The sequence below is a fragment of the Mytilus edulis genome, chromosome 1 (assembly GCF_963676685.1).
Source record: "Mytilus edulis chromosome 1, xbMytEdul2.2, whole genome shotgun sequence".
Classification (NCBI taxonomy): Eukaryota; Metazoa; Mollusca; class Bivalvia; order Mytilida; family Mytilidae; genus Mytilus; species Mytilus edulis.
This window is the reverse complement of record NC_092344.1, coordinates 77,443,090-77,453,837: the sequence shown is the minus strand read 5'-3', so window position 1 is coordinate 77,453,837 and position 10,748 is coordinate 77,443,090. Positions and strand designations below refer to the sequence as shown.

General features: G+C 32.5%; 1 protein-coding gene across 1 annotated transcript in view; it reads left to right on the top strand.

Moving 5' to 3' along the window:
- The first annotated feature begins 778 nt into the window (after positions 1–778).
- The window catches only part of LOC139490488 (importin-9-like), a 34,963-nt gene continuing 24,993 nt past the window's right edge, over positions 779–10,748 (top strand). Inside the window, exons 1-6 of the mRNA XM_071277264.1 lie at positions 779–935; positions 4,681–4,829; positions 6,614–6,815; positions 7,962–8,050; positions 8,505–8,591; positions 9,427–9,546. Of these exons, the coding sequence (XP_071133365.1) occupies positions 806–935; positions 4,681–4,829; positions 6,614–6,815; positions 7,962–8,050; positions 8,505–8,591; positions 9,427–9,546 (777 nt within the window). The 5' untranslated portion in view covers positions 779–805. The remainder of the gene's footprint in view (positions 936–4,680; positions 4,830–6,613; positions 6,816–7,961; positions 8,051–8,504; positions 8,592–9,426; positions 9,547–10,748) is intronic.

The following is a 10,748-nucleotide window of genomic DNA, read 5'->3' as shown; positions in this document are numbered from 1 at the left end:
ATTGTGGAGGTTGGTCATGTCAGTCAGCGATGGTCATGTCACGTTTTTGAAAGTTTTTGAAAATATTTTTTTTTTATATAACATAAATGTTTCAAAATGTGACATATCATTTTATGTTTCAAATCTGAGATAATTCTTTTGAAAAATAAAAAAAGTTATTAGCATTTTTATTTTGTCCTGTCATTGTCGATGTTGGTCATGTCATTATCAGAGTTGGTCATGTCACGTTTTCTAAAGTTTCTTACAATTTTTTTTAATTTTTTTTCTTAAATCTATGTATAAAATGATGAAATCTTATTATATTTCAAATTTCAGAAAAATATTTTGAGAAATAAAAGAGAAATTAGCAATTTCATCTGGTCTGTTCATTGTCGATATTGGTCATGTCAGTCAGCGATGGTCATGTCACGTTTTCGAAAGTTTTTGAAAATAAATTTATATTTTTTATAACATTTTAGTTTCAAAATATGACATACCATTTTATATTTTAAATCTGAGATAATTCCTTTGAAAAATAAAAAAGTTATTAGCATTTTTATTTGGTCCTGTCATTCTCGATGTTGGTCCTGTCATTATCAGAGTTGGTCATGTCACGTTTTCTTAAGTTTCTTACAATTTTTTAAATTTTTTTTCTTAAATCTATTTATTAAATGATGAAATCTTGTTATATTTCAAATTTGAGTTCAATCCTTTGAGAAATGAAAAAGTTATTAGCATTTTTCATTTGGTCCTGTCATTCGGTCCTGTCATTCGGTCCAGTCATTAGTGTAACCCGCCAAACATAACTTTACTTAAATTTAGCAAAATGGCGGGAGCAGACCGAAATCTGTCATTGAAAGAAGCATTAGTTGAAAGTTTGGGTTCTGTGTTGTCTCCCGACCATGATCTTAGAGTTTCTGGGGAAGAACAAGTTAAAGCCCTTGAAGTTACCGAAGGTTCATTCAATTTTTCAATAAAATTAGTTTAGGGTAGAATAAAACGCTGATACTAAAGGCAACAGGTTTGATATCACATTGATGTGTTGTATGATTAGGTTTCATTCTGAGGAGCGTAACTATGATCTACTTTGGGTTATGGTGTAAAGGAGCCAATAATGTGTACAAATGCAGTGCATTATATAAGCATACAAACACTCTTGAAAACTGTCTAAATATGAAATAAAGGGTGGCAGGTAGGTGAAACTTACAGCTTTCGGGTCGATCCGGCCCATATGTAAAGTCGATCCGGACCCAATAAAAATATATTTATAAGTAATAAAAATAAGGATATATGTTAATTGTAATTCATAAATGTTTATGGTTTTTATTATAATGTAAAAAGTGTACGGTAAAAAAAAAATATTCAGATGAGTATAAAACAACTATATTTTTATTACAAGTTTTCAAGATAATTGAGTACCGAAGAACAAGCTTTAAAGGGCTCCAAAATTACTAGTGTAAAACCATTCAAACGGGAAAACCAACGGTTTAATTGACTATATTTGATATCACAAAATACAATTCATTATTATTATATTCACTAACCAGAAGATCAGACTATAACGACCTTGTTGCTTACGTAACTTTAATTAATCAAGATTTTTAAGTGATTACGAGTGGCATTACCTTAGTTCACAATCATCAGACAATTATTGAATAAACAAAACAATTATAGACTAATACAGTCTTCACGATGATCTGTTAAATCTACAGGCCCAGATCTCAATCTTTTGAAAAATTTTAGTTAGATTCGGTTGGCCTGTAGATATGATTTTCACAGGCCCCAGAGCAATTTTACTAGCCTGGGCTGTCTGGGCTGCCACTCGGCGTGAAGACTGCTAATAATTAAACAAATCATTATGATGAGTTAAATTTTATAGGTTCCAGTGGACTGTAAATATTTATTAAGCTATTCTGTGTGTGAACTAAATAAAATAAAATCGCCATAACATTCAAAGTTAAAGTTATCGTGGAAAATAACTTCATATTTTAAAATATGTTGAAGCTGCCATACAAACAGACCAATAACACTCATTTGTGTATCGATTTAAAATAGTTCTTTAACTGGTACTTCCAATACTTCACTTACCTGTTGTCATCCATCATCGGACACTTTTTTGCAAATTCCATTTATACTGTTAAAATCTGTCACAAATTCCTCCAAAATTAATATAGTTTATTTCATATTTTATTATGGGGCCGGATTGACTTGTGGCCGGATCGACTTGGGCCGGATCGACTTTGGACCGGATCGGTTTGGGGCCGGAATGACTGGATACCAAACTTACATAAATGAAGAGATAAATGAAAAATGAACAAAATAACATGATTTATATAATTCCAAGTCCGTCCATTGGCACCAGAAGCGACGAAACAGCACTTCTATTTTGGATGGGCAAATATCCACTTTTTGATATGGGACGAGCTCTGACGTCCAACGGCCCCAGCATGTCTAGCAAAACAGCCATTGGACGTCAGAGTAATCATGGACTAACTGCTAGGGACAACCAATTGATAAGAATTCAAATTTTTATACAAGCTGCTTTTTATAATTAAGTCAAAATGGTCGATATCCGATGTAGATTATCCTAGATTTTCCTGTAGCATTTTTGGTCTAGTCTTATGATTTGTAAGTCCTTCTCAGACCTTTATAAATCAAATTTTTACTCCCTAATGTATGCTTCAACTTCATAAATTATACATATTTAAGTTGAAATAAATGGCAAAGGTTACATGTGAAGACCAGACAGGACTACATGTACATTAGCTGCGGAACCGTAGCTCTTAGGTCCTTATGTTATTTTTTGACTATTTGCGGACCATAGAGCTACGGATTTTTCCTATTTCAAAACGTTCGGAATTGCGACCCAGGTTCAGGTCGCACTTATTTCCCAAAAAATTATTGTTTATAATCAATGCAAAGCTTGTCAATATATATAGTTCGTTTCGTCAAATATTTTTCTAGGATATGACGTAACTATTTATGTTTGAATATTCATTTCCTTAACACTATTATCTAATTATTTCCATTTGTATACATTCTCCGCCTATTTTGTTCGGCCATATTGAATCTCGTGGTGACGTCACGAAAATCAAGAAAAGATAACTCTAATAGGAAAGCACGTGTTAGTTTATTTACGTTGTCTTTTATTTTATTTTCATGACCTTTTGAATGAAAGTACGTTTAATTAAAGTTAGATACTAACGGAAATAATAATTCTTTCAAGCAATTTAAATATTTAGTATGTATAAATGTTGTAAAGTCTTATAAACACTCGATTCTCGCCAAGAAATAAGTAAACAAACCAACACGTGTTTTTCTGTAAGAGTTGTCTGTTCTTGTTTTTCGTAGGCGTTCCTCACCTCCAACATAGGAGATCGAGGATATTTGAGTTATCTTTTCTTGATTTTCGTGACGTCACCACGAGATTCAATATGGCCGAACAAAATAGGCGGAGAATGTATACAAATGGAAATAATTAGATAATTGTGTTAAGGAAATGAATATTCAAACATAAATAGGTACGTCATATCCTAGAAAAATATTTGACAAAACGAACTATATATATTGACAAGCTTTGCATTGATTATAAACAATAATTTTTTGGGAAATAAGTGTGACCTGAACCTGGGTCGCAATTCCGAACGTTTTGAAATAGGAAAAATCCGTAGCTCTATGGTCCGCAAAATCAAAAAAAAATAAAAAAGGACCATAAGAGTTACGGTTCCGCAGCTACATGTACATCAGACCATCAACCTATTGTACTAATGCACTTTAAGAATTTTGGGGTGTCTGAATAAATTATTTAAACAATTTAGTTTATATTTTCGTCCCAAAATACAAATTCTGATTGTCTACATGTGTACATAAAGCTGATTTATAGACCACGAAAGAAATGTCTTTAAATTCAAACAGGTCTTTTTGGTTTACTTAAATATGCCTTATCCTATATATTTCCATGTAATTTATTAAGTCAATCACAGGGATTCAGAATTTGTTTGAAACCGTGTTACCCATGGGAAAGTTATTTTACAATTTTACTTTCCCGCATCAGTTTTCATTTTACCATTCTTAAATTTTTTTAAAGTCTGAAAAAAAGCTTGGTACATGTATATGAACTATTAAAAAACATACAACAGGTTGGATTACATTAGATAAAGGAAGATGTGGTGTGAGTGCCAATGAGACAACTCTCCATCCAAATAACAATTTATAAAAGTAAACCATTATAGGTCAATGTACGGCCTTCAACATGGAGCCTTGGCTCACACCAAACAAAAAGCTATAAAGGGCCCCAAAACTAGTGTAAAACCATTCAAACGGGAAAGCCAACGGTCTAATCTATATAAAAAACGAGAAACAGGTATAAATTACATAAAAAAACAACAACTACTGTACATCAGATTCCTGACTTACATGTAGGACAGGTGCAAACATTTGCAGTGGGATTAAACATTTTAATGGTACAATGTACCAAACCTCCCTTTTTCTGAAACAATAGCATAACATCACAACATAGAAAATTACCATGATTACAAATTATGTCTAATAATTTCCTTTTCTATGACGAATCAAGATGCATGTTGTAATTATATATATATATATATATAATGTACATGTTCTTGAGTCATAGCTTTGTATATTTATGTTTTTAAATGTTTTGACAAAAAATTCTTATTTAAAGACGCAAACATTTTACAGAATTTGGTGTACACCTTGCTGAGCTCACAGTTGATCCTCATGGACCTATGGCTATCCGACAGCTGGCATCAGTCTTACTGAAACAATATGTAGAAGCACACTGGTGTCAACATGCTGAAAAGTTTAGATCCCCTGAGGCTATAGAAAGTGTGAGTATTTTTCTAGATTAGTTTAAAGTTGGTGAATATTTGCTATTTTTATAAAGAAACTGGTAGACCTAAGTCTGGGTCTGCAATTTCCATGTTTTCCATATGAACTGGATTCTTGACTTCCCAGAGCCCCATCCAGTCCTTTGAGCAGTCTCAGACTGAGGGGAAAAGAATCCATACAGTTGTTGGTCATCTTCCTCAATATCTGCTCTTCCTGTGTGAGAGCAATTTTGGCCTCTTCAGATCAGATAAATTTTAGTTAAAAAAATCTTTATATACTGGTTGAGATCTCAAAAAACATTTTTGACACCGCCACATTTTTGAGCCTCTGGCTTCTTTTAGTTTTGTATGATTTATAATTTTAGTTTCTTGTGTATATTTCAGAGTTCAGTATGACGTCCATTATCACTGAACTAGTATACATTTTTGTTTAGGGGCCAGCTGAAGCACTCCTCTGGGTGCAGAGTTTCTCGCTGCATTGAAGACCCATTGGTGGCCTTCGGCTGTTGTCTGCTCTTTTGTCAGGTTATTGTCTCTGACACATTCCCCATTTCCATTTTCAATTTTATAATCTATTTGTGTCTTAACCCTTTCAATGCTATACACAACATATGCCGCAATGACATGAGTCGTCTGCCACTGCTATTTGCGGCATATGCCGCGATGACAATGAATTTTTCATCAGGACTCTTAAACCATTCGGTTTTCATTCGGGTCCTCTCTAATTTTTCCTCGTATGAATCGAGGATATATACAAGGTCTCATTTGCGCTTGAAATCCCGGCAATTTTTATTGTAAAATCATGCAGTAGAAGGAAAATATAAGGAAAATAAAAACAAATACTTTGACAAATGCAAATATGGAAGCTGTAAATATGGAAATATTTCAGCATTTCTATGGTGAAACTGACAACAAGGATTAGTTAAAAGGTTTCTTGTTATGTCAATGTGTTTATTACATTTAATTTGTGTGGGAAATATGATTTGATCGATCATTACGAGACGTAGAAAAAGGGGGGAAAACGGAGGTTGACTGAAAAATTTTCAGGACGGAGCCAATTATTTGTGCCACAATTATATAATATGTTGTATATAATGAATTCACTATGGAATCGAGCAACTGGTGTCTTCTATATTATATGGCAAATAAAACAACAAAATAAATGAAGACTACAAGTAGTTTTTATTCAAAATTCAACACAAATGTAATAAATTACACCTTTTACCTGTTAATTACCTGAAAATGCAGGTAACCTGATAAAAATTTTACTGAAATAATTGGCTAACATTACAGGTCATGCTCTCCTGAGCATTTTTCATGCAATAACTGTCTCTGTATCTCTTATAATAAAAAAGATACAGCAGTCTGAAAAGGAATATACTGTTTTAATGAATGAACACAAAAAAATGCAGCAGCAGCAGCCATTTTTCTATTTTTTTGTGTAGCGTTGAAAAAGTTAATGCTGCCATTGGTTCTGAAGGTAATTGATTTCTAACTTTAGAATTGTGATTAATTGATTTATTGTTGATTGCTTAATATCCTTTGTTGTGTGATTTTTTAACAAGCAGTGGCATTTCAAAACTTCTTCTCAGCTAAATTTTCATTGTTAAATGACAATCTTAGTGAGGTCCAGATCTTCATTTCAAATATTTATCCTATATGGTTAGTTGTAATCATACAACATCAGCTTATTTGTATATAATATACTCATGAAAGATGATTTCATACTCAATACAGACTGATAATTTAGTGTTGGGCATGACAAATTGTATTTTTTATGATAGGCAAAAGTACAGATCAGAAGAATATTACCACTTGGATTGAAAGAAAGTATCAGTAAAGTTCGAACTAGTTGTGCTTATGCCATATCTGCAATAGCCCACTGGGACTGGCCTGAAGCTTGGCCAGAATTGTTCCAGATACTGATGGAAGCCTTGACCAGTGGTCAACCTACCTCTGTACATGGAGCTATGAGAGTTTTAGCAGGTAGGTTCAAAATGATAATAAGGGATGTTTGCTACTATATAGCTCAACTAAAATTTAACAATTTACACAAGATCTAACGAACATTGAACATACATTTTGACAAGTTTTTAGAGACATTAAAAAAATGTATAATTTAAACTTGTCATACATCTCACAAGATGTTATAGACATCAAACACTGAAAACCAATTATTTTTCACATGCTTTTTATTTTTATGACTTTCATGGGTAGAAAGATATCATGAATATGAATTGTCACAAATGTGGAAAACTTGGATCTTCCATTATCTCAATACATGGAATACATCAGGTAAATTTTAAAATCAATAGATTAAATATCCTCGAAGTGGTTTAGAATGGCCTAAAAATTAAATATCCTCGATGTGGTCTAGAATGGCCTAAAAATTAAATATCCTGGAAGTGGTCTGGAATGGCCTAAAAATTAAATATCCTGGAAGTGGTCTAGAATGGCCTAAAGATTAAATATCCTGGAAGTGGTCTAGAATGGCCTAAAAATTAAACAACGTATCCTCAAAAATAAAAAAGGTGGTTTGCACAAAATGTTTGATAGATTTCAGATCTCTCATAAAATGGTATACTTACAGATTTATATTAGAGATAATGCACAAAGAAGATGTGGTATGAGTGCCAATGAGACAACTCTCCATCTAAGTCATAATTTGTAAAAGAAAAAACATTATAGGTCCAAGTACTGTGTTCTACACGGAGCCTTGGCTCACACGCAAGCTATAAAGGGCCCCAAAATTTACTAATTTGTAAAACCATTCAAACAGGAAACCCATGGTCTAATCTATATAAAAAATAAGAAACAATTTTAAACAAAATTAACAAACGACAACCACTGAACATCAGGTTCCTGACTTAGGACAGGTGCAAACAAATGCAGTGGGTTTAAAAGTTTTAATAGGTACCAACCTTCACCCTTACCTGAAACAATATATAAAGATGTATAACTTATATACATGTATTTCAGACATCACACAAAATATTAGACCTTAAAATTGGATTAAACATGTATAATGAAAAAGTTTCAGAGTTTCAGAATATATGTAACAATTCGATAGATAACTGATACATTTCAAGCAAGATGCTACAGACATGCACCCTTGTTATTTATACATTTCAGAATTCACCCAAGATGTAACTGACATACAGATGGGTCAAGTGGCTCCTGTAATTTTACCAGAAATGTACAAAATATTTATGGCTGCTGACGTAAGTTCAATTTAGGAGCCCTTGTTCAGAATTCAGTTGTTGCTAGCTTTCACTTCTGTGGTTTTGCATCTTTATTGTATTGTATTCTAGCTAATGGAAAAAAATCTTAATTTTGAGTCTACCAAATTTAAGACTTTTAGACTTGAGGTTAATACAGCGAAAATTATTGCATGTTAAATGATACATGTACATCATGTTCATATATTTAAACTGATTGTTTTATCTAGATTTGTACATGGAATCCATTCTTTTAAAAGTATAAAGTGTGCTCAGTTGTTATAACATCTGAATTTAATATACAAAAGAAATATATGTGTAATGCATTTGACAATGTATGCTGACTGAAAATTTCACCTAAATATAGAATAAATGATAAAGGTCTAAAAGCTTTTAATTGTTTTACACTGTATTTGACTATTCTTTATACTTTAAAGTATATTCCTATATTTTGAAGGCCTTTAGTATTAGGACAAGAGGAAGGGCAGTAACTATATTTAACACATGTGCTGCTATGATTGCTAATATGGCAGAAATTCAAAAGGTAAGAATGTAATATGTTCGAAAAAGCCCCCTTTTTCTAGCTACAATTTCAAAGTAGGATTTAATGACCAATATCACAATAGCCATACATACAGTCATGACAGTCACAAAAAGAATAAATTTTGATTTTATATGAAAGCGGGCTTATGTTTCCTTAGGCTAAAAATTGGTTGAAATCCTACAGATTTTGTCAAATTTCATAAAAAAAATCTCATTTTAAATGTGAATGCTTTATAAGACACAATTAACAAATAGTTCTACTTGTCTTTTAATGAACTTTTTTTTAACTTGAAACAAAAGACTTAATGTTAGGTGCCAAAAATAACCCTTACCGAACTTACTCCTTACAAATATATATATATATATTAAAAAAAAAAGCATAGGTTAAAAATCAATGTTACCACAACCACCATGTGAAAAGTAATTTAAAACAAACACATACAAAAGCTTGGTATGATCTTGATCACCATAACTGGAAACAACACCATAAAGATCTCATCCTAGACTGGGTAATACCTCAAACAATGTAGACAGATAATTTTAATACCAAATTCAGTTAATAATACTACAAAGATTGATGAAATATTAGTAATGTGGTAAACAGAGATTACAGAAACATGAGTAAATTAAATAACACAGAACGGTTAAAATTAAATTCACTGTATACCTCCATCTTGGATTGTAAAAAAGGAGTACACACACTTTGAGACAGATTTGCAATTTATGGGCAAGACAGCTTATTTGTATAAAGAAAATAAGTGATTTGTTGCATTATCCAAAATTTTTCTTGTCTAAAATACTCATTCATAACAGAAATGTATACATGAATGTTTCAGGGTATAGCCAAGCAGCTGTTGTTCCCACTAATTCCACAGTTTACACAGGCATTTATACAGACTCTTCAAGTACCAGATGGTTTTACCTCGGACAGTGGATTAAAAATGGAAATAGTTAAGGTTGTTAGAATTTTTTTATTCTCAAGATTTCAATCATTTTATATTTCTTTCTAGAAAAAGAATGGAGTGCTTTGCAGTATCATAAATTAAATCAACATTGAACAATAATTGATGATAAGGTCAATATTCATACTGTTATTTTAGTCAATATCTTTTGTATTGAATATCAACTCCTTGTCTAGGACAAGTTCCCAGGTCAATATCTAATTCTAGCAAATAGAAACCATAACCACACCACAAGTCAACCAATCATGCCTGGTATTTTTGGAGTAATAATTTCAAGATCATTTTACACATGATAGCCAAGTTGTAAATTTTCATCACATTTTTAGCTCACCTGACCTGATAGGTCAAGTGAGCTTTTCTCATCACTTGGCGTCCGTCGTCCGTAAACTTTTACAAAAATCTTCTCCTCTGAAACTACTGGGCCAAATTTAACCAAACTTGGCCACAATCCTCATTGGGGTATTTAGTTTTAAAAATGTGTGGCGTGACCCGGCCAACCAACCAAGATGGCCGCCATGGCTAAAATAGAACATAGGGGTAAAATGTAGATTTTGGCTTATATCTCTGAAACCAAAGCATTTAGGGCAAATCTGACCAGTGTTTTCCATTCGGCATTTAAGCCGGGTGTGCCGACCACCTTCTTTTGAAAGCCGACCACCTTTCGATTTTAGGAGGTGGTCGGCTTTTTTTTCAAAATCCGGATTTTTTTCGGTTCCGTACCGTTAAAATTTGAATACTAATCCCGCCTTGTTTTCATTGACAAAGATGGCGTCCAATCGTCAAATTTCAATGTTTTCATTAATCAATCGGGGGAAAGAAAGGAAGATGACGATGATGATAAAGAAAATACTAGACCAAATAAGTTAAATAAAATTGATAGTAATGTTGAAGTTAAGGAAATTGAACAAAAATCAACCAAACAACGGAAAAGACACGCAAGTGAAGACAAATATGAGCAAGACTTCAAAATGACTTATAGTCACAGAGGAAGGATACTACTGTTCTGTGTGCCAAAAATACGGCACAAAAGCAAGAAACAGAACAGAAACCTGGATCGAAAGGCCTTAAATCCATGCTGATGCATAAAATTGTAAATGAAAGAAGAGATAAAAGAGATAAATTTTTGAAAAATAAAATCAAAGAATATGACTACTTCTATTTATGTTTGTTCAACTCCATAAAATGTGAATATTATA